The 23982-nt window shown below is 32.6% G+C and overlaps 1 protein-coding gene across 1 annotated transcript in view; it reads right to left on the reverse strand.

The window, feature by feature from the left end:
* The window catches only part of SEC24A (SEC24 homolog A, COPII coat complex component), a 62215-nt gene that overhangs the window by 10106 nt on the left and 28127 nt on the right, over nt 1–23982 (reverse strand). The window contains exons 9-17 of the mRNA XM_006212800.4: nt 22491–22600; nt 18219–18331; nt 16723–16841; nt 12587–12642; nt 11294–11500; nt 10364–10484; nt 9869–10027; nt 4445–4618; nt 1679–1789 (exon numbers count right to left, since the gene is read on the reverse strand). Coding sequence (XP_006212862.2) covers nt 1679–1789; nt 4445–4618; nt 9869–10027; nt 10364–10484; nt 11294–11500; nt 12587–12642; nt 16723–16841; nt 18219–18331; nt 22491–22600 — 1170 coding nt within the window. The remainder of the gene's footprint in view (nt 1–1678; nt 1790–4444; nt 4619–9868; nt 10028–10363; nt 10485–11293; nt 11501–12586; nt 12643–16722; nt 16842–18218; nt 18332–22490; nt 22601–23982) is intronic.

The raw sequence follows: 23982 nt of genomic DNA on the forward strand, positions 1-23982 counted from the left end.
CACAGAATTTTTATTTTATATTTATTTATTTTTTTTCTTGGTTTTTTTTTATTTTATTTATTTTTTTTTACACTTTTTTTATTGGTTCATAATCATTTTACAGTGTTGTGTCAAATTCCAGTGTTCGGCACAATTTTTCAGACATTCATGGACATATACACACTCATTGTCACATTTTTTTCTCTGTGATTTATCATAACATTTTGTGTATATTTCCCTGTGCTATACAGTGTATATATTTATTGAAAGAGCTCTTAGCTATTTCGATGATTTTTATCATGTCATGCCACTCTTTATATGCTTTTCTTCATACTCAAAATTTTTTTCAATACTAAAAATTGAATGGTTATATAATATATAATGATTTAAATATAATTGTTTCGAAGACTTCTCAAACTATAACTAAATTCAATTCACAGTACCAAAAATACACTCAGTGCAGTGATGTTATTAACTGCTGTGACCAAATTTGAACATAGGCAAGAAAGTATGAAGACTATTGTTACCTGATCAGTAGGAACTCTAAGACTTCATCAGTTGAAGATATCATGATTTTAAAGATTTTGATAAAATGTGAAAAAAAGTGCATATTGGGATTAACCAAATTTAGTAACACAGCAATCCTTTGTTGTCAAGCAGGTTATGAAGATTTTTTTAAAAAAATCCATGATATGTAGTTTTTTATAATAGCAATGAAGATAATAATAATCATACTGTTACAAAAAAGTATTAGTTCAACAAAATATAAAGGCAATGACCCTCAAATTTCTTAGGTCAAGATTTTTGACTTTTAACAACATATGAGACTAAAGTGAGGTTGAAAAAATAAGCAGTGATGTTGGATTCTTTTTTTTTTTTGTCTTTTTTTTTTTTTTGGTGGAGGAGGTAATTAGGTTTATTTATTTTTTAGTGGAAGTACTGGGGGTTGAACCCAGGACCTTGTGCATGCTAGGCATGCACACTACCTCTGAGCTATGCCCTCCCCCCAAGGTTGGATTCTTTACTATGCTCCATTAAAAATTTTCCCAATAGAGAATTCAAGAAAATAGGTAATTACTCCTATTACAGGCAGATTTGTGTTTGAAGCAAATGGACCCACGGGCAATCATCCCTAAAGGAGAAAGGAGGCAAGGACCAAAATGATGTTAAGCTCTATGTATTTGAGAAAAGGGCTTAAAAAAAATTTCAAGAAGGCAACTTTATATGAGATGGGAGACATTAAGTAAAACATGGTTATTTAAGTCCACAGCAGGCAGATTATGAGGCAGAAAGCGGTTTAGTGGTTGCCTAAGGCCAGTGAGGGAAGAAGGAGTGAGCAGTAACTGTCAATGGGCATGAGGTTCTTTCGGTGGTGACAGACATGTTCAAAAATTAGATTGAAGTGATGGCCACACAAATCTGTAAATATACTCAAAACGATGGAATTGTTTACTTAGATGGGTTAGATTACTATACCACTTATATCTCAATAAAGTGAAATTATCTCAATAAGGCTGTTTAAATTAAAAAAAAAGATGAGGTTATCTGAAACAGATTGTTTTATTCAAATAGTTACTTAGCAGATATACACCTGATCTAAAACGTTGAACTCTTAAAGCTAATTATTTAAAGGAAAACAAAACTATTTTACAAATATTATTACTTGCAATACATTTAAATAGGTGATAACAATTCTTACCCATATTGGCCAACAATCCTGAAATTGCTTGGACATCGGCTCCAAGAAAAACTTCATTCAGAGTTGAAACAACTGGCAAACACAGAGTATGAACACGAATTCTTCTTTCACCTTGGAGAAAACACACAAATGATAGCAAGGGACAACTATACAAAAAAAAAAAGTTTGTATTAAAGTTACTAGGAAAAATCACTTCTTTTCAATTTAGAACCAAACAGGGTTACAAACAGTAAGCAGAGATAGTAGGAAAACTTCAGTGAATAAAGTTTTATTTCTTTGATTTTTTCACTACAAAATTATTTTTCTTCAAGTTATTACTGAAAAGACAATAGAGATCATATTCAAATGATGGTAACATGCTAGCTTTTTAAAAATCTCTTTACTGAATTTTTGATTACTTTATCTTTTTATAATAAAAAATTTAGGTAAATATATATATACTGTAAGACAACACCACTCCAAGATGTGTTCTACAGTCTGTTTTGATACTTTAAGTCCAAAGAAATTTTATACTTTTCTTTTAAATCACAGAAAAAAAATTTAAAATAAATCAACAAATGGTCATAGTACTTTCTCTTTGGTAATAACCCACAACAACAAAAAACAATACATACAAGAAACAAAAATGAAAACCTTTTGAGAACCATCAAATTATCAAATATCATGTAAACCTTTTAAAAATTTCTAATCAGCAAGACCTTGAACATCAAAGGAAAAAGTAAAAAAAACTAGAGAGGATATCCACATTACAACCTACACTGACATATGAAGACTAATGAACACGTATCTATGAGGAGCTCATACAAATTATTTGCCGAAGTAGTATCTGCAAAATAGGGTAACGTTATTTAGAGCTTCTATTCTAGATGAAAACTAATATAAAAACATAGACATACACATACACACACACACACAAAATCAGAGGCTGAAATAAAAAGGCACAAACTGGTAAAATCTTTCTAAAAAGCAATCTTGCGTTACTTTGTTGTACATCTGAAACTAACACTGTAAATCGACTAAATCAATAAAAAACAAGAATTCTTTTTTAAAAAAAGCAAATCTGGCAATACCAAGATTTTTCTAAAGAGTTGATCTCTACACTCTTTATTTCTAATTCTAGAAATCCATCTTGGGGAAATTTTCAGAATGACAAAGATTTATTTTCATGGATAGAAATTATAATCAAACAAACAAAAAAACCCAAAAACTCAAACCAAAAACAAGAAACAAAAACTAAACACTGACAACAGCAGATTCTGGTGAGGATGAGGAGCAGCTGGAACTCTCATATACTGCTGATGGGAATGCAAAATGTTACAGCCACTTAGGAAATAGTTTGGCAAGTTCTTAAAAAGTTAAATATGTGCTCACTATGCAACCCAGCCATCAGTGAATACACTGAAAAGTATTTACCTGAATGAAATGACAACTTATGCTCACACAAAAATCCATACGCAAGTATTTACAGGGCCTATATTTGAAACTGCCAATAACTGGAAACAACCCAAGTGTACCTCAGCTGGGAAGTGAAAAAACAAACTGGGTACAGCGGAATATTACTTAGGAATAAGAAGTAAGAAACTACTTGTAGATGCAACAACATGGATGAATCTCAAGTGCACTAAATGAAAGAGCCAGATTTTCTAAAAAGCTATCTACTGTATGATTCCATTCAAAAGACATTCTTGCAAAGGCAAAAACTATAGCATCAGTAAACAGATCAATAATTGCCAGGGGCTGGGGACAGGGAAGAGGCTGACTACAAAAACACAAGGAGATTTTTGGGGTTAAGAAAAATCAATGAGCAGAAAAAAAGAATGGGATGTTCTTTTGTTAAAAAATGCTATCTAGAGACAGAAATACATTTTACATTTATGGTATTCAGTCTCCTTATAATCATAATACAAAAACTGAACTTCTGTAAAGGTTTTATTAAAATATCTGTTATTATACACTTTTTATAGATTTTGGTGGTGCTGTAAAGGTGAGTAGACAGAGTGCGAAACACTTCCAAAACTTTTTTAAGGGGACAAAACAAAATAGAGGGTGAGAGCTGTAAATTTTTGAAATAATAAAAATTAATTTAACCAGCCTTCATATCATCTTTAGAACAAAACATATTATAAATTAATTAGTACTAAATAAATGATACCCTTAAAAAGTGTTTATTTTCCATTTGAGCTTCTTCAAAACTTAACTCAAATGTCACCGTCTGTGAGACCTTTCCTGGCTACCCTATCTTAAAATACCAGGCCCCCAGCACTTCTTAAACCCTTCAGCTGTTTTCTCTTTCTCCTTAACTAACATCACTATATAACACACTGTTATTTTACTTATTTATCCTCTTTATTTTCTGTCTCCCCTACTAGAATAAGCAATATGAAAAAAACAGTTTTTAATTCAATTTTATTGACTGTTGTGTTATTGGAACATATTTCAGTGCTTGACACTAAATAGACCCTCAATAAATATGTATTAAATAAAATGCTTAAAATAGTAAATACCAAACATCTTGGCTTTACCAGGATAAGCAACAAACCTCTTTAGGTTAAGAATACTCTTTTGGCTTAACAGAAATGAATCATTAATTCCAAAGAAAAAGAGTTTATCACAAGCCATAAAATACATGGCCAAATCAAAAAACTTACCTCTGCTACATCATTGTGCTTATTGTTAACAATGTATGTTAGACTTAAAATTTTGTTAAGAGGATAGATTTCATGTTTTGTGTTTTTGCTACAATAAAACAAACAAACGAAAACTTACCTTTGCTGGATGTATACAAAAGTGCTGACTGAAAGGAAACCAATTGAGTGTCAGTAAGACTCTCTTCCACTGACATCTGTACTGCATACCCAGCATCTGGGTTTACATTTGGCAAAGACAGTAAGTCTGTTGACCGAACAAAGAAGTTCCCATGGAAAGTATGAATGGAAAGACCTAGAAGAGAAAAATTCATCAAAATGATTTATATGCACCCACATATAAATATTTACATTGTATCCTTTTCACTTATCTGAATGGCAGAGAGCAAATTTAAAAGTCTGGATGTGATATTGTGGTTTATAAGAAATATATACCCAGTCTTTGCCTGTTTCTGGCACAGAGCTCCTGTAACCCTCAGAATCCCCTAAAAGTCATAAAGGCGTCTTTTGCTATGTTAATGAGGTGACTTTTGGAAAGCAGCTAGGTAACCTAAGGATGGGGGATGGTTGCCAGAGGATCCAACCATAGGATTAAAGGGTCTGAAAGTGTAGTGCAATCCCTAACCACTGCCTCCAGGGAGGGGAGAGACAAAGGTGGGACCAATCATCAGTTGTCAATAACTTAATCAACTATGACTATGTAATGAAGCCTCCATAAAAACCCAAAAAAGATGAGGTCTTTCAGAGAACTTTGGGATTGGTGAATACGTGGAAATTCCGGGAGAGTGAAGCTCTCAGAAAGAGCAAGAACGCTCCAGAAGCTCCACATCCTTTCCCTTCCCCACACTTCGCTCTATGCACCTTTCCATCTTGCTGTTCTTGAGTTATATTCTTTTATAATAAACCAGTAATCTAGTAAGTAAAATGTTTCTCTGAATTACTAGCCAGTAATTCCAACAGAGGGGTTCGTTGGAACCTCCAATCTAAAGCCAGTTGTTCAGAAGCACAGGTAACAAACTGGACTTGTGACTGGCTTCTGAAATGTGGGTGGTGGGAGGGTGGGGATTTAGGGGGCAATTGTGTGAGACTGAACCTTAACCTGTGGGGTATGACACTATCTCGAGGTAGACAATGTCAGAATTGAGTTAACTGCTTGGTAGTATGGGGAAAAACAACCCTCACATTGTAACTGGGAGCAGAATCATTAGATGATACACAGTAATTAGTGAGAGTGGGGGAGGGATAAAAGATACCTTCTTAAATGAATTCAAAATTTCAAACAACTTTTTGGATGACAATTTGGCAATATCTACCAAAATTCTAAATGAATACTTACTTTGACATTAGTAATTCCATATCTAAGAATTTATCCTACAGATACAATCATTCAAGTGATACAATTATATGGGCAACAAAAAATAAGCATTACTGTTTCTGTCACAACAAAAAAAAAATCAGAAATATCTTCACTGCCAATCAGTAGGAAAATAACTAAACTGTAGTGTGTACATTCTACTGAAGATAGGCAGAAGTTAAAAAACATGAGACAGATCTACATATACTAATATTAGATCTTCAAGACTTGCTGAAATCATGTACAATGTTATTTATGCTACTACACTGTACTATATATTTTCCATGGAGAGGTATGTAAGTATGTAAATGTATAGAATAACTTGATATCACAGCAATGTGCTTGCAATAACTTATGTAAAAGGACAGAGTGAAAGTGCAATAACACACACATACAAGCTGACAGAAGAGGACTTTAGTTTATCAATAATGTTTCCTTTTTATGTTTACAGTAACAGGTATATATTTTGCTTGTGAAATAAAAACCAACTTTATAACAGTAATCAAGAAAAAAAGGATGCAGGCCTGCATGTACAAAAATAGATGTGGTTAAAAAGAAGCCAGATGTGGGGGTGGGTATAGCTCAAGTGGTAGAATGCATGCTTAGCATGCATGAGGTCCTGGGTTCAATCCCCAGTACATACTCTAAAAATAAATAATAAAATGAACCTAACTACTTCCCCCAACAAAAAAAAAAAAAAAAAAAAAAAAGAGGAGGAGGAGGAGAAGGAGGAGGAGAAAAAGGAGAATGAGGAGAAGGAAGAGACATCTTTTTGTACTGTACCTTTTCCCCCCTAGCTTTACCAAGAGCATATTATTTCATGTGTAATGAAATTTATCATTTAAAAAAGAGAGAAACCTAAGCAAATTTACCACAAAGATTTATTAAATTAAGTACTCTAGAAGGAGGGCATAGGTTGGTTTGTACGTCTAAACTCCTTTCACAAAGTTAGGTACATATAAAACAGCTTCTGTCCTGCCAAGGAGAAAAATCTTAAAAGCACTTTTAGGATGTACACTTCCCCTAATTTAGAGGCCATATCTGCAGAAATAATCATTTTTGAGGTCTATCAATCTTGAATTAATAGGATATAATAAATGTGCCCTTTAAGACATAAATACTAAAAAAGTACTAGAAGTAATAAACAAGTTCAACAAGGGTGCAGGATACAAGATCAATATACAAAGGATTAATTATATTTATAGGAGAGAAAATTTTAAAATAATTCTGCTTATAATATCAAAAAACCATTTAGGAATAAATTTAACAAAAAATGCAAAACTTACACTCTGAAAACTAAAATATTGTTGAAAAAATTATTAAGAAGATCTAAATAAATGGAAAGACATATCACGTTTTTGGATGACAAAACTTAATAATGTTAAGATGGCAATATGCCCCAAATTTATCTACCAATTAAGTGAGGTCCTTATCAAATACCAGCCGGTTTCTTTGCAAAAACTGACAAGAGAAACCTAAAATTCATATCGAAATGCAAGGGACCCAGTATATCACAAAACAATCTTGGTAAAAAAGAAAAAAATAGAGCATTCATACTTCCTAATTTCAAAGTTACTATAAAGTCACAACAGTCAAGAAAGTTTGGTACTGGCATAAGGATAGACATATAGATTAAAAGAATAAAATTCAGAATCCAGAATTCAAACCCTCACATTTACAATCAATTTACAATCAACAATTCAACAAGGGAACATGGATGCCAAGACAATGCAATAGGGAGAGAACAGTCTTTTTTTAACAAATGGTCCTGGGACGACTGTATATCCACGTGCAAAAGAATGAAGTAAAAAACCTACCTCACCAAATACAAAAGTTAACTAAAAATAAATAAAAGAATTGTAAATATAAAACACTTAGAAGACAATATAACTATAAATGTTTGTGATCTTGGATTACACAATGGTTTTTTATACTATGATATGATGCCAAAAGCACAAACAGAAAAAGAAAAAAGTTGATAAATGAGACACCACCAAAATTAAAAACAAATGTACTTCAATGGGTACCATTAAGAAGTGAAAAAGGCAACCCACGAAATGCAAAAAATTTGCAAATCATATATCTGATAGAAGCTTTATATCTAAAAATACAAAAAGAACTCTTAACATCTCAATAAAAAAGACAAACCAAGTTTTAAAATGGATAAAGGATCTAAATAGACATTTCTCCAAAGAAGATAAATAGCCAATAAGCACAAGAAAAGATGTTCAATATCATTAACGAATAGGGAAATCCAAATCAAAACCTCAGAAAGATAACACATCACACCCACTAAAATGGCTAAAATCAAAGACAGGACAATAATAAGCATTGACAAGGACGTGAAGAAATCAATACTTCTATTCATTGCTAGCAGGAATGAAAAATGGTGTAATTGCTGGAAAATACTTTGGCCATTCCTCAAAAAGCTAAACATAGTTACCTTATGACCCAAGTATATCCTAGGTATAGACCTGAGAGTCATGAAAACAGGTCCAAAAACCTCTACTCAAATGTTCGTAGCAATATTATTTATAATATCTAAAAAGTAGAAATAAGCCAAATATTCACCAACTGATGAAAGGATAAACAAAATGGAGTATATCTATACAATGGAAAACTACTGAGAAATAAAAAGGAGTATTTTTGCAAAAGTTGGGGGGCTAATGAAATACTGATACATGCTACAACATGGATGAACCTTGAAAACATTATGTTAAGTGTAAGGCGCCAGTACAAAGGGCCTCATACTATATGGCTCCATTAATATGAAATATCCAGAACAGGCAAGTCTATAGAAACAGAAAGTAGACTGGCAGTTGCCTAGGTAGGGGAATGAAAAGTGACTACTAATCAGCACAGGGTTTTCTTGTGGGGATGATGAAAGTGTTGTAAAACTGACTATGGTAATACTATGGTGACTATATTTAAAACCACTAAATTGTATATTTCAAATGAGTGAACTATAGGATATGTAAATTTTACCTCAATAAAGTTGTATTAGAAAAAAAGAAAACAGAAATAGAAGGCTATTGTGGTAACTCGTTGGTTATGGATGATGCCAATAGCTGTGAGCAGTTTGGAGATGTGGCAACCTCAAGTGTTTACCGGATACCTTATATAAGAGATTATATAAGTTTCCTTTTTGGTTGCTTTAATCAATCTTTTTGTTCTTTTTATTACAGTGATGGATAATAGAGAACTTCATCTGGCACATCATTTGACCAACAGACTTCAATATCTATCTAGTGGACAGGTTTGTGGATCCCTAGTTTTTGATATCTATTTTTCTGCCACATATTTCACATACTTGTTCCATTCTAAACAATGATTGCTTCAACCTTCTTACAGAGCAATAATATTTTAAAATCTGAATAAAAGATTAGAACCAGGCTGATAATGTAGAGAAATGAAATATTAAGAATTATAATTTCCCACTCTCATAAGAAAATAGTTATCACATTTAACAGCCACAAAACATTTATCCTGAAAAACAAACTCGATACAAGCATTCAGAAACTGTGAAAAATTGTGCTCTACACTGGAATTTGACACAACATTGTAAAATGACTGTAACTCAATAAAAAATGTTTATATAGAAAAAAAAAAAAGAAAGAAATTGTGAGACTATTTCCAAAGCAACATGTGGCAAGGTGTCAATGGCAGGTGAAGGGTGAGAAGAATACAAACTAAAAGATACTCTACTTTTGGAGATGGGTGGTGGTGATGGTTACACAAATGAGAATGTAATTAATGCCACTCAACTGTATCCTTAAAAATTGTAAAAAGGTAAATCTTGTTATGTATATTTTACCATAATTTTTAAAAATAGTTTTTAAAAATATCTTCCACTACTAGTATTCAGTCAAGTGGAATGAAAACCCATCAATAATATGCTTTTTTTTCTTTGGGGATATGATTTTTTTTCCACTGAGATATAATTCACATACCATAAAAATCACACTTTTCACATATACAATTCAGTGGTTTTTAGTATATTCAAAATAGTCCCTATTATTGAATAGTTTTTCAACAATGTATCTTCTCTATTCTTAATTGCACAGTCCATCAAAGTAAATACAAAATATTAGAAGAACAAATTTTATAAGACTAGGTGAAAACATGCATATTTATTCATATCAAAAGCAACAATTACACCTTTGTTAATGTAAAAAAAAAAAAGATCCCCACCTTTGGTGCACCGAATCCTCATGACTGCCTCAAAGCCAATCTTTCGAGTGAGGTATCTCTGTAGTTCCTTGTGTAATTTCTGTACTTGGACTGGGTTGTGCTGATGGTGGTAAGAGGGATAGTAATAGACACTACCTGCTGAATACCGAGAAATACAACCTGAAAAAGAACACATACTCCTTTTAAATTCTGCCACTACTATTACTATTAATACATTCTATTACTACACCAGTAACCATAGGCATTTGGATCAATCTTTCTTTAACTTCTTAAATACTGTCAAAAAATGATTATTTCATCCCTTTAAATAGTAATATAAAAATTTCTCTATTATAAATGTTTAGAATACAAGACTATAAGGTTTACAATAGACTAAACTGACTAATTCTCCCAAGGGAATAAGAATTCGTTCACTTTGTCCTCCATTTAGAAAACCATCATATAAATACCATTTTGATATTCACGTGACAAAAATAATCATCAGAAAGAACTTACCCAGAGAAGCCAAATCAGAATACTGTCCACTGAGAAGGAATAAGTCAACGGCTACCTGCTGACCAGAACAGTCCAAGGCTAATTTCTTATAGAAGTCAGTTGATGGTGTCAAGTGAATGTCCTATTAATCATTAAAAAGAGAAAAAAAATTTAAATGATTAAATTGTCATAAAATTTAAATACCTATCTATATATACCAACAGTTGACAATTATTCGTGGGCATTCTACAAAATCCTTTTGTTTTGTAATATGTTCTCTCTTTTCAGTAAGAAACATGTACTGCTTAAGAATTTTCTATTTTGTTTTACCTTAAAAAAGAAATACACCTATTATACTAATTTTGCTAATCTATTAAATGCTTAGTATGCTGGAAACTTCTAAATTCACATGTAATATTTTTCAACTATCATAAGAGATGGGTACTATCAATATTTTTACATTATAAATATAAGGAAACAGGGAGGCAAAGGTTGCACATCTAAAAACCAGTGGAACTTAGGCAGACTTATTCCAAGGTTGACACCTTAATCATTATAGTATATGGTCACACTTGCATAATCTTTTGAGATATACACACACAAGGTGCTCAAAAGCAATCCATGGCAGTCAACATATAAAATTATGACTACTTTTTACTGGTCATCAAGGTTCTAATTTGTCCCTAGCAAGCTTCTTCTCTTGGTCTGCCCAATTTTCTTGTCAAAGGCAGACAGCATTGTTAGTGGCCTGCTAAATATCTAAACACAAGGTAAGGGTGAATCAAGCAGAAAATAGTGTAATAAAATAGAAATATCTACATAAAAGAGTAATGTTTTATCTATTTCCTTATATTCTCCTCTCTACAACTGAAAAATAAATTTTAAATAAGCTCTGTAGTCAAAGGGACAAAGCACAGCAAAAATCTTGTACATTTGATAAGATTTTCTAACCTTAGCAGATGATCTTTGGTTGGGCTCCTCTCTTGGTTTCAAGGCTCCCACTCCAAGAGTTGGGAGCTGTGTTTGAAAGACAGACATTCGACCACCAGTTGGGGACATCAGCTTAAAGGCAGCCTGAAGTGCTGGACCCAATGCACTCTGGGTCTCTAGGGTCTTGGTGAACATTTGTGGCAAACTTTTCAGTAAATCTTGGACAAGCTTGTGAAATAAAGCAAGAAAACTCAAGAGTGTTACAATTAATTTTTTTCACAGTAAGTCAGTAACTAATACAACAGACAAGACACTGAGTCATGATGATGGTCAGAGAATCTACAGACAGTACAGTAAACAATGAAGTTGGTCAAATGACAAGAAAGCCATTTTAAGTCAACATTATAAATTGGCAAGCAAGACAAATCAAAATTGGGGCCTTACAGTTCTTGCACATGCAGTAGTCCAGCAAGACTATAAGTCCAAAGTGTATCCAAAAGAACCATCAGTTTAGAGATTTGATTTATTTAAATGCCATGAAATATGGCCTTCTCAATCACCTCTACACACTTTATTCTTTTCAGTTCCAAAGTGAGTTTAACTCTTCCCCTTTGCAAAATCTAAGATAGCCAGTAAATTTGCCAACTAGTAATATCACTAAAAAGAAAAACAAAAAACAGCTACCTATTCAGGTTAGGTTGTACAAATAAAAAGAGTTAATGGGAAAAAAAATACTTCGCAGTATGGCGAAGTCACCGTTGCCAACAGCTGAGACCATAGACTTGCTAGTTAAAATGTTACCCCTACGGCATATATGCATGTACAGGGTAGACAACATCCCCCCTTCAGACACATTCTGTTCACCTCTCACTGTATTATGTCATGGCAATTTCCAGGCAGGTAATAAGAGTTTCTTCTGAACTGACCCCAATGACACTCTGTGAATCAGAAAAGCAAAGGGCACTGAAAGCAGCCTAGCTAAAGTGCTTCTATGTAGTGACCAGAAGCTTATCTCAGCAACCCTCCCAATTTCCCAAATGGCGGGCAAGGCAGGTTTCCTTCAGGTTTTCCTCCTTTATGGAATAGGCTTATCGTCTACCCTACTACAAATTGATATATTAAACTTAAAAACAATCAGTTCAAGGGCAAACTTAAAAGCTGTTTATCTGATGAATTTTAACTAACAGCAAATATAAAATGCTACACATATTAGAAATGTCACAGAAAGAAGAAAAATTCTACTTAAAGTTCATTTCAAAAATATAATCCTTCAACATTTCAATTAAACATGTCAGATAGGAAAGTGTCTCTTACCTCTTTACTTTCATTTAAATTTACTAATAAGTTCTCAGGCATAGGTATAAAAACATCTGAAAGAATAAAGAAATATTTCTTTTAAACAAAACTTGATTGTTAAAGGTGTTCCAAATACGTAACACTGATAAAGTTAACCACCCCCATACTTACAGAAAAGCCACCACCTCCACCACTTTTACAGCAATGTCTACATATGTTCAAAGAGTCAACAAAAGAGCAATGATTTAGGTTTTTATTACAACTTATTTGTTACCATATAAAAAGTAAATAGCCTCTCAAATAGAAAATACTGATGCATAAGCACTCAGTAAGGGTTTGGACAATTGCTCTGCTTCTTAAATTAAAGACAATTTAGAATCCTGCTTCAGAATTGCTTAGCCCCAGAAGCAGCCAAAGAAACACTCTTGGCATTAAAAAAAAAAATGTTGACTAAGATGACACACAAGAATTCTATGTCTTGACACAGAATACAGCCCACCAACAGCTCTGTCATTCAAAAAGCAGATACTTTGTCATAAATAAGTCCCCCATTCTACTAATGGTACTATAAAACAAGTGAATCAGAAGGTGTATCAACTGGCCACATCAGATGAGCGTCTCAGGATTCAAATTTACTCTTAGGAATTAAATGCCCTTCCTCTGAAGGAAGTAAGCTGAGAAGGAAATGTAGGTGATGGTGGAGCACTATAAGGAGTCTCACTTTCTCAAAAAATGTTTCACACTTTTGTACTATTTATTTTTTATTACAAAAATTAAAGCTCATCATAATGTTTATAAAACACCAACAAATAATTTGAAACATTAAATATTTACTTTCGTTGTCATGTAAAAAAAATCTACTGTCCACTGTTTGGATTTCTTCTTTTTGTTTAAAAAGATTTAAAAGTGTTATTGAGATATAATTCACATACTACAAAATTTACCCTTGTAGAATACACAATTCAGTGATTTTTTTAACACAAACAGAGTTGCACAACCATCACCACTATCTAATTCTACATCCTTTTCATCATCCCAAAAGGAAACTTCATACCGATTAGCAGTCACTCCTCATTTCCCCACCAACTCCCACAGCTCTAGGCAGCTGCTAGTCTTCCCGTCTCTGGATTTGCCCTTCCTGGACATTTCAGATTAATGGAGTCACAGTATGAGAGGTCCTTACATTTAGTATAATGTTTTCGAGGTTCATCCATGTTGTAGCATCTATCAGTACTTTATTCAGTTTTATTGCTGCATAACAAAACATTTCATTGTATGGATATATTTCATTTATCCACTCATCAAATGAGGGGCATTTGGGTTGTCTCCACTTTTTGGCCATGCTGTTACAAACATTCATGCACCCATTTTTGTGTGGACATGTTCTGTTTTCTTTTGTTTTTTAATAACTCATATTTAAGAATTTTTTAAAAATTGAATTACAGTTGACTTAAAGTGTGGAAAAGTTTTTAATTTTCTTGAGCATTGTATTGAATGAAATTGCTGGGTTATATGATGACTCTACGTTTAACTTCTAAAAGAACTGATAGACTGTTTTCCCTAATGGCTGTACCATTTTCCATTCCTACTAGTAGTCAATGAAGGCTCCAATTTCTCCACATCTTTGCAAATACTTGTTATTGTCCTTTTTAAAAATGTTTGCTATGTGACATCCAGTAAGGGATATTCCATTTATCAGCTTATGTAAAAAATTGAGAGGCTGGACAACATCATAAATTCACAACTTGGCTCATCATCAGAATCACCTGCTCAGTGATTTTATTTTATGCCAAGTAAGTAGACAGATTAGGGAATGAATGAATGAATGAATGAATGAACTGGCTGATCTGTTGTGAGACTTAGAACAACCAAGACAGAAGGGGGCTCTTTAACTACTGCATTTTAAAGATGTACAGTTAACCCTCATTATTTGTAGATTCTGTATTTGTGAACTTTCCTACTCATTAAAATTTATTTGTAACCCCAAAACCAATACTCATGGAACTTTCATGGTCATTCACAGACAAGCCCAGAGCAACAAAAAATTTTCGATTTGTGTTTGAGAATTTTTTAACTAGTGTGATGTGGCATTTCATTGTGGTTTTCATTTGCATTTCCCAGATAACTCATGTTATGGAACATCTTTTCAAGTGCTTACCAGCCAACTGAATATACATTATACTGAATATGGTGTAGAATAGAGATATGTCTATTCAAATCCTTTGGCTATTTTTTTAATTAGGCTGTGTTTTTATTGTTAAATTGTAGGAGTTCTTTACATAATCTAGATACGTACTTTGATCAGATATATTGCAAATATTTTCTCTCATTCTGTGGGTGTCTTTTCACTTTCTTGATGGTATCCTTTGAAACATGAAAGTTTTTAATTTTTAAGAAGCCCAGTTTATCTATTTTTTTCTTTTCTTATTTGTGCTTTTGGTGTTATATCTAAGAAATCACTGCCTAATTCAAGGTCACAAAGACTTAATCCAGTGTTTTCTTCTAATAGTTTTAGTCTCACATTCAGGTCTATGATCCATTGTGAGTTAATTTTTTAAACTACAGTAAAATATACACAATATGCAAAATCGATCACCTTAACCATTTTTAAGTGTACAATTCAGTGGTATTAAGTACATTCATAATGCTGTGTAATTATTATATATTTTCAGAACATTTTCATCATCCTAAACAGAAACTCCGTACCCATCAAATAATCTTCCCCTTCTCCTAAACCCCTGGTAACTCATAATGTACTTTCTGTCCCTAAGAATTCATCCACTCATACAAGCAGAATCATACAACTTTTGTCCTTTTGCATTTGGCTTATTTCACTGAGCATAATGTTTTCAAGGTTCATGAAGGTTGTAGAATTCATCAGAATTTCATTCTTGGACATGAATAATATTACATTTTATGTAAATACCACATTATTTATCCATTCATCTGTTGATGGATACTTAGGCTGTTTCCAATGTTTGGTTATTGTGAATGTTACTATCAACGTTGGTATACAAGTATTTCTTTGAGTGCCTGCTTTCAGTTCTCTTAGGTATATACTGGGAAGTAGAACTGGTAGATCACAATGGTAATTCTGTTTTAAGTTTCTGAGGTACTGCCAAATTGTTTTCCATAGCACTGCACCATTATATATTCCTACCAGCAACATACATCAGTTCCAATGTTTCCACAATTTTGCCAGCCCTTGTTATTTTCCATTTTTTTGCTAATAACCATTCTAATGGATATGAAGCAGTATCTCATTGTGGTTTTGATTTGCATTTCCCTAATGACTAAACATGTTGAGCATTTTTTCACATGCTTATTGGCTATTTGTGTATCTTCTTTGGAGACTTGTCTATTTAAGTTCTTTGTCCATTTTTGAATTGTGTTATTCTTTTGTTGTTGAGCTGAAGAGTTCTTTACATTATTCCTTCATCATATATATGACTTTCATATGTATGTATTTTCCCCAATTCTGACTTCTCTTTCACTCACTTGATAGTGTTCTTTCACGTACAAGTTTTTAACATTGATGAAGTCCAATTTATTTATTTCCTTTCGTTGTCTCAGCTTTTACTGTCATGTCTAGGAAATCACCACCAAACCCAGGTCATGAATATTTCCCCCTATGTTTTCTTCTAAGAGTTTTATAGTTTTAGTTCTTAAGTTTACGTCTTTGATCCACTGAGTTTGTTTCCTATATAGTTTAAGGTAAAGATCTAACTTCATTCTTTTGTATGTTCACTTTTCCCAGAACCATTCATTGAAAAGACTGTTTTTTCCTCATTTAATGGTCTTGGTATCCTTGTCAAAAAATCAACCATATATGTGAGGGCTTATTTCTGGGCTCTCTATTCTGTTCCACAGTCTATGTCTATCCTCAAATAGTTCTTGAATGAGATTTAACATTAACTTGCTTTTGTTGCCTTGCTCAGAACTCACTTTACCTCCATAGTTCTGTTTCCTCTTTTGTAAAATAAGAGATTTGACTGAAGGACTCTTACATTTCCAACAATTTTATGATTTTATACTCAAGGTTTTCCTCAATACCATAGAATCATACCACACATTCCTAATTCGTCAGTCATAAAATATTTCTAAAACTAAAAATTCTTAAGGCAGTTAAATAATTTTACATATACAATATATACCTTCAATATCTGAAACTATTAGCATCTGAGGTTGAGAGAGACCTTCTTGAAGACTGTAGAAGTGGATTGTACTATCAAATGTTATGAAGCCAATTTTTGTCCGAGTGTTGCCAGGAAGCCTAAAAGCAAATTCAGAAGAGTATTTTATCAAGTTTTCCCATATACATATATATACCTAGAATATCTGCAAAGACTTACGTACAAATATCTACTTTTGTAAGATGGAAACTGTCCCAAGATAAATATTTTAACCCATGCAGTGATTAGTCACCATGAAAACATACCCTACTCAAAGTGAAAACATTACATATAAGCCAAACAATCAAACCCAGCAATAATACAGCAACCCAAAACTCACTATACCCATATAAAGTTATATTAATCACTGAGGAAATGACACATTAAAAAATACTGTAAAGTATATACAAAAGTTTGTAGATGATTTTAATTTACAAAAAATACTTCAAAAAAATACCATATACCAACTCCAAAATGCAATATAGGGATTTAGGTAGTGCATATCTTAAAAAAAAAATGTTTGCCCAAACCTCTTCTTACATTGTTTAATGATTTCATTTAAGAAGATCAGTAAAAGAATCTGTTTCAAAGAACTTATATATATAGACCTTAGTTTCATAGGAGAAAAGATAAACTAGTTTTCATTCTTGTTGTTCATGCTTGGGTGAGTCAATGAACTCTCTTATCAACAGATAATCCCTATATACAACCTACAACATTAAAAATACAAATGCTGGTAAGAACAAGAAAGCCTTTCACCAATGTGAGGGAGTTAGTCCATTTCTGAAGAGATTTAGTCCTGCACATTCTTCCTTACCACACAAGAGCACAATAGTACTTCATTACACTGAAAGCTAGCTTTTACGGGTTACAGTAAGTATCTAAGAACCATTTAAAGTAAGGTTATTTTAAGGAACTTAAGACATATGACAAGCAAATGCAATGTGTAGACACTGTTTTAGATTCTTATTCCAACAAACCTATAGTAAAAAGACATTTTTGAGACAACCAGGAACAAAAATTGAACTGGGTATTAGATCATATGATGGAATTACTGCTAATTTTGTTTGGTGTGATACTCATATTTTAGTTAGAGTTAAAAATAATTCCAAGTATTTTTTAGGTAAAATGATATGCTTACAGAGATTTGCATTAAAATACTCTAGTCGGGGGGGGGGGGGAACTGTGTGCTGGGCTGGGAGGAGAAGGATTACATGAAGGAAGAACAGATAAAAGGTTAAAATACTGAAGTTGAGGAACAGTACCTGGAAGTTCATCAAATTCTTTCTATTTACTACATGTTTGAAATTTTCCCATAATAAAAAGTTAAATTAATGTTTCTCAGAGAAAGTGAGGCCTAAAGCTAACAACTGATTTAAGCGGACCTTTAGAACATAATTACATCACTTTTATAAAAATATTTTAAAATTACTTATTCCTTTTATAAACCCTGTTAGTTTCTAATTTAAGATACTTACAAATCCAGATTGTCTAACAGACTCTGGCAAACTGAATTCAAGTACCCCGTTTCAACTGCATTGTGAGAGACATCAAATACAAAGAGGTACACTGGAGGTTGAGGTGGTCGTAACTGAAGGGAAAAAAGGATCTCATTAAACACATTTAACAGGATTATATTTAAGCTATCATTTGTCATGCCTATATACAGCAAAACAATAAAACAAGCATTACTTACAGAGTGAGTGAAGACTATAATAAATAGTAATAGATTAAGAAAAACAATATAGAAAGAAAAGCAGTTTAAAAAACAGGTAAAACTATATTATACTCTTTTCAGATACATACTCAGAAAAAGAAGAATGAGGATGTGATTGTCTTAAGTCAGAAGAGTGCTTTTTGTAGGACAGGAAGGGGAAGAAATGTGATCAGAAAGGCGTTGGGGAGTATAGGCAATATTCAGTTTCTTGACCTGGGTGGTGCTAACACAGGTGTTATTATTATTGAGTAACCTATATATTCTTGTTTTATAGACTTTTCCTTAAGTACATTATATTTCACAATTTAGGGAAATTACAGTTCTGAAAATGACAAATCAAGTTAGCCAGAGCTGATTATTTAACCAAGATATTTCAGCCAAGTTCCATAAAAATGTACAAGAATATTTTAAATTTCCAAATTCAAAGATTTGTTTTCAATTCAATAAAAAGCATCAAATAACCACAATCAAAACTCAGCATATATTACATTAATTCTTATTTTTTTTGCACATATCACTTGTCAAATTCATAGGTTGCCCAAGAGGTGACTCACAAGAGCATAACTTCCAAATTTAAGACAAGCTTCCAAATTTAAAAAAAAGCCATTTTTACAAAACCTGGAAAATAAACCCACGAAGGCCAATTCAAAAGAACAAATGCTTCCAATTTTTTGGCTTTAATTCAACAAAGGGACATTTACACTGCAGAAAGTATTACCAACCAGTTAAGTGTCACAAAAATGTTTTCTACACTGAAACTTCTATGTGGTGAAAAGAGACTGAATTCTCAAAATTTCTATACTAAAATGGCCCCAGTTAACCAGATAGAGATTACCACAAAAATATACTAAAATAAAATATTAAAAATTGGTATTAGTCTTATCTTCATATTCTTTTTCCTTATATTATGACATGGAGAAAGAGTAGCCATATGAAAAGTCCTGGATTTTTATGCAAGCTCTACCACTTACTAAAAGATACGTGGAGATAAACAACAAGGACCTACTGTATGCCACAGGGAACTATATTCAATTTATTGAAGAACTGGAAAAGAATCTGGATATATCTATCTATCTGTAGAGTATATATCTATAATTAGACATATATATGAATCGCTTTGCTGTACACCTGAAACTAACATTGTAAATCAACTACACTTCAATAAAAAATAAGAATTAAAGAAAAAGGTATTTGGCAATTCATTTAACTAAATCTGCTTTCACAGCTGTATCCCTAGCTTAATTAAGGGAGCTGTTTGTGATGATCAAAAGTACTTGTGCTAGAAAACAGATTAGAGGAAATTACCACTGCAGAATCAAAAAAAGAAAAAAGAATGAAAAGAAATGAGGATAGTTTAAGAGAACTCTGGGACAACATGAAGAGCACTAATATTCACATTATAGGGATCCCAGAAGAAGAGAGAAAAAACCTAAGAAAATTTTTGAAGAGATAATAACCCAAAACTTCCCCAACTCGGGAAAGGAAACAGTCACCCAAGTCCAGGAAGCACAGACAGTTCCACACAGTATCAACCCACAGAGGAACACACCAAGGCACATAGTAATCAAATAGACAAAAATTAAAAGATAAGGAGAAAATACTAAAATTAGCAAGAGAAAAGCAACAGATAACATACAAGGGAACTCCTACAAGGTAATCAGCTGATTTTTCAGCAGAAACTCTACAGGCCAGAAGGGAATGCCACAATAAATTCAAAGTGATGAAAGGGAAAAACTTACAACCAAGAATACTCTATCCAGCAAGGCTCTCGTTTAGATTTGATGAAGAAATCAAAAGCTTCACAGATAAACAAAAGCTAAAAGAATTCAACACCATCAAACCAGCTTTACAACAAATGTTAAGGGAACTTCTCTAGTCATCAAACCGTAAGAAAAGAGAACAAAAAGAAGAAAGAGGAAAAAAAGACTACAAAAGATTGCTTTGACAATTTGGGGTATTTAATGGTTCCATATAAATTTTGGAACTGTTTGTTTTACTTCTGTGAAAAATGTTATGAGTATTTTGACAGGGGTTGCACTGGATCTGTAGATTGCTTTGGGTAGTACAGCCATTTTGATAATATTGATCCTTCCAATCCAAGAGCACAAGATACCTTTCCATTTCTCTGTACCATCTTCAACTTCCTTCATCAATGTTTTACAGTTTTCGGAGTATAGGTAACTTCCTTCATTAAGTTTATTTGTAGGTATTTTGTTGTTTTGGATACAATGGAAATGTTTATGCCAGTTCTAAAATTCTGGTTTTTGAAGTGAAAAAAAAAAAAGTGAATGAAGGGCCACAAATGGCAAAATATCCTTGTTACAGGTGAGTTGTATTCCATTACTTACATATGCTACATCGTCTTTATCCATTCATCTATTGATGTGCACTTGGGATGCTTCCATATCCTGGCAATTATAATGTTGCTATTAATTGCAAGGTATATGTATCTTTTTGAATTACGATTTTTGTTTTTCTTGGATACATCCCCAGGAGTGGAACTGCTGGGCCATATGGTGGTTCTATTTCTAGGTTTTTGAGAAATCTCCATATTATTTTCCATAGTGGGTGCACCAATTTATATCACCACCAACAGTGTACCAGGGTTCTTTTTTCCTCCAAATGTTTGCCAACATTTGTTATTTGTGTTCTTTTTGATGATCATCATTCTGACAGGTATGATGTGATGTCTCACTGTGATTCTGATTTACATTTCCCTGATATTAATGATGTTGAGCAACTTTTCATGTTCCTGTTGGCCATCTGCATTTCCTATATGGAAAAATGCCTGAAGTTCTTCTGCCCATATTTTAAGTGGGTTGGTTGGTTGTTTGCTTTTTAATTGAAGTACAGTTGATTTAAAATGTTGTATTAGTTTCTGGTGTACAGCATGGATGGACTTGGAGGGCATTATGCTAAGTGAAATAAGTTAGACAGAGAAAGACAAGTACTATAAGATAACACTTACATATGGAATCTAAAAAAATACAACAGACTAGTAAATATAATAGAAAAGAAACAGACTGACAGATGTAGAGAAGGAACCAGTGGTTATCAGGGGTAAGAGGGAAGGGGAAGGGGGAGGTGGAGGATTAAGAGGTACAAACTATCAGGTATAAAATAAGATACAAGGATGTACTGTACAATATGGGTACTATAGCTAGTATTTTATAATAACCATAAATGGAGTATAACCTTTAAAAATGTGTGAATCACCATACTGTATACCTGTAACATATAATGTATATCAACTACAGTTCAATTACAAAAATATGATATTGTAAAACACATACATAAATTTTAAATGGTAAAAATAAATAAATAAATAAAATACAAGTACTCTGTAAAATGTAAAATGCTAAACATTAGGCATAATTATTATCATTTTAAATGCAAGACCTCAGATACACAAATATGTAAAAGTAATTGCAAGAGGATGTGCATCATACCATTATTTGCAACAGAAAAAAACTGGAATGACCAAAAAGTAAATAGCATCCCAATATTATACTGCAAAATTCTCAGTGGATACACAAGAAATGTAAGTGGAAACTTATATACACTTTTACCTTTTTTGTTGCTGTTGTTTTGTTTTGGGGAGGGTAATTAGGTTTATTTATTTATTATTATTTTATTTAATAGAGGTACTGGAGATAGAATCCAGGACCTCATGCATGCTAAGCACACACTCTACCACTGTGCTATACCCTCCCCCCTACACTATTACTTTTCAAACTTACTCTTATATACTAATTACTTTTATTATAAACAAAGATAATGTTTACCAATTTAAAAATCTGTAATTTTCCTAAAGAATTCTGTATTTGTCTGTTTGTTTGTTTGGTGGGAGAGATGTAATTAGGTTTCCTTATTTATTTTCAGAAGAGGTACTGGGGATTGAACCCAGGACCTTGTGATGCTAAGCATGCACTCTACCACTTGAGCTATATCCTTCCCCCACAAATTCTATACTGTTTTACTTAAAACCAAGTATAGTGAAATATTTATGCTATGTAAAAAAGTGAAAGTTTACCATGTATTCTGAAGGAGCCATAAACTCAATAGTAGCATTTTGAACTTCAGGTCTTCTGTGAGGTTCTCCATAGACTCTGGTCAAAGGGTTGTACATGAATTCTTCAGGAACTATGTAAGTTAACAACATATAATGGTAAAACTGAAAGGATTAAGTTTAATACACTTATTAAAGTATATTTAATATATGTGCATTTGGCTGTTTTCTTAATGTACGAATTTATAAATAATTGAATATAGACTAAATATACTTTGATTCTGAGTTCCATTCAATTTCCCTCCAGAATGGCACTCAGTATTTTTTACTTTTACAGCTACAATCATTGTGATTTTTCTTTTCCTATCTTCTAATATCCTCTTTGTCTTAATTCTTGGGAAGTTGTTTCCTAAAATTATTTGAAAGGAGGATAAAAACTCATTAAATGCCAATTACTTTCTTAAATGCAAGACTAAACTTTGTCTTAAATTTCACAATGATACAAGGATAGTAACATATGACATATGAAATGTACAGACTGGCTGCCTCTAGAAGGCTCTGGTAAAAATACTTCAAAGGTTAAAGCCTAAAGGTTTGGTGAGTTTCAATAATTAATAAGACCTCTTGGGAACATCAATTGCCTACTGCTCATAATATACTAGTGCTCGAAGACCATTTTCTAAATTATCATTGCATCTGTCTTCCCAGTAGCTGTTTAAAAATTCAAATTTCGATATATGCTGAAGGGTCACCACAGCTTATGAAATGGTATGGGCTGCATATGAAAGTGACTTCAACCTTTACAATTTAATTTCATATATTGAAGCACATATTTATAAGATTTTAAAGGTATACTAAACACTATACATACACGCATTTTCTGAATTATTCTGGAGTAAAAAGAATGTTCTTTTCCTACCCTCACTTTACTCTACACCTAAAAAAACACATATAAACAATAAAAATGATTTTTAAAAATATCTCAAGTTCCTCCATTCCCCAATGTTTAATGAAATTTCCTTCTAAACAGAGACCTAATTTTCAATGTGGATATTGGCATACCCTTTTTTCCTCTCTAATCCTAATATAATGTTATTAGTTAGGTAATATTCCTCAAATATAAACTATGAAAGAGTTACTAAGAGAGATTTCCTCCTCCTCAATTACTGAGAAAACTACATTCAACTAACCTTCTAGCACTGCCCACCTCCCTTCATATAGCAGTGAATGAAGCTAATGGCAGCTACTCTGTAGACTTATTTTCTTTCACCCTAGAGAAAAGGCATGGGAAAATTTCTAAATAAAAAATTTCTTAAATTATAGGCTTAAATAATACCATGAAATATTATGCCAGTTATTATACATTTAATATAATAAATGTAACCAAGTGGTACAAAATAGTATCACTTTTTTTGCTTAAGTATATAATTATTTATATGTAAGTATAAATGCCCAGAAAAAAGCTAACAGACGTTTATCTCTGTGTGGAAAGATTACAAGTAAATAAGACATGGTT

Source organism: Vicugna pacos, chromosome 3, assembly GCF_048564905.1.
Source record: "Vicugna pacos chromosome 3, VicPac4, whole genome shotgun sequence".
Classification (NCBI taxonomy): Eukaryota; Metazoa; Chordata; class Mammalia; order Artiodactyla; family Camelidae; genus Vicugna; species Vicugna pacos.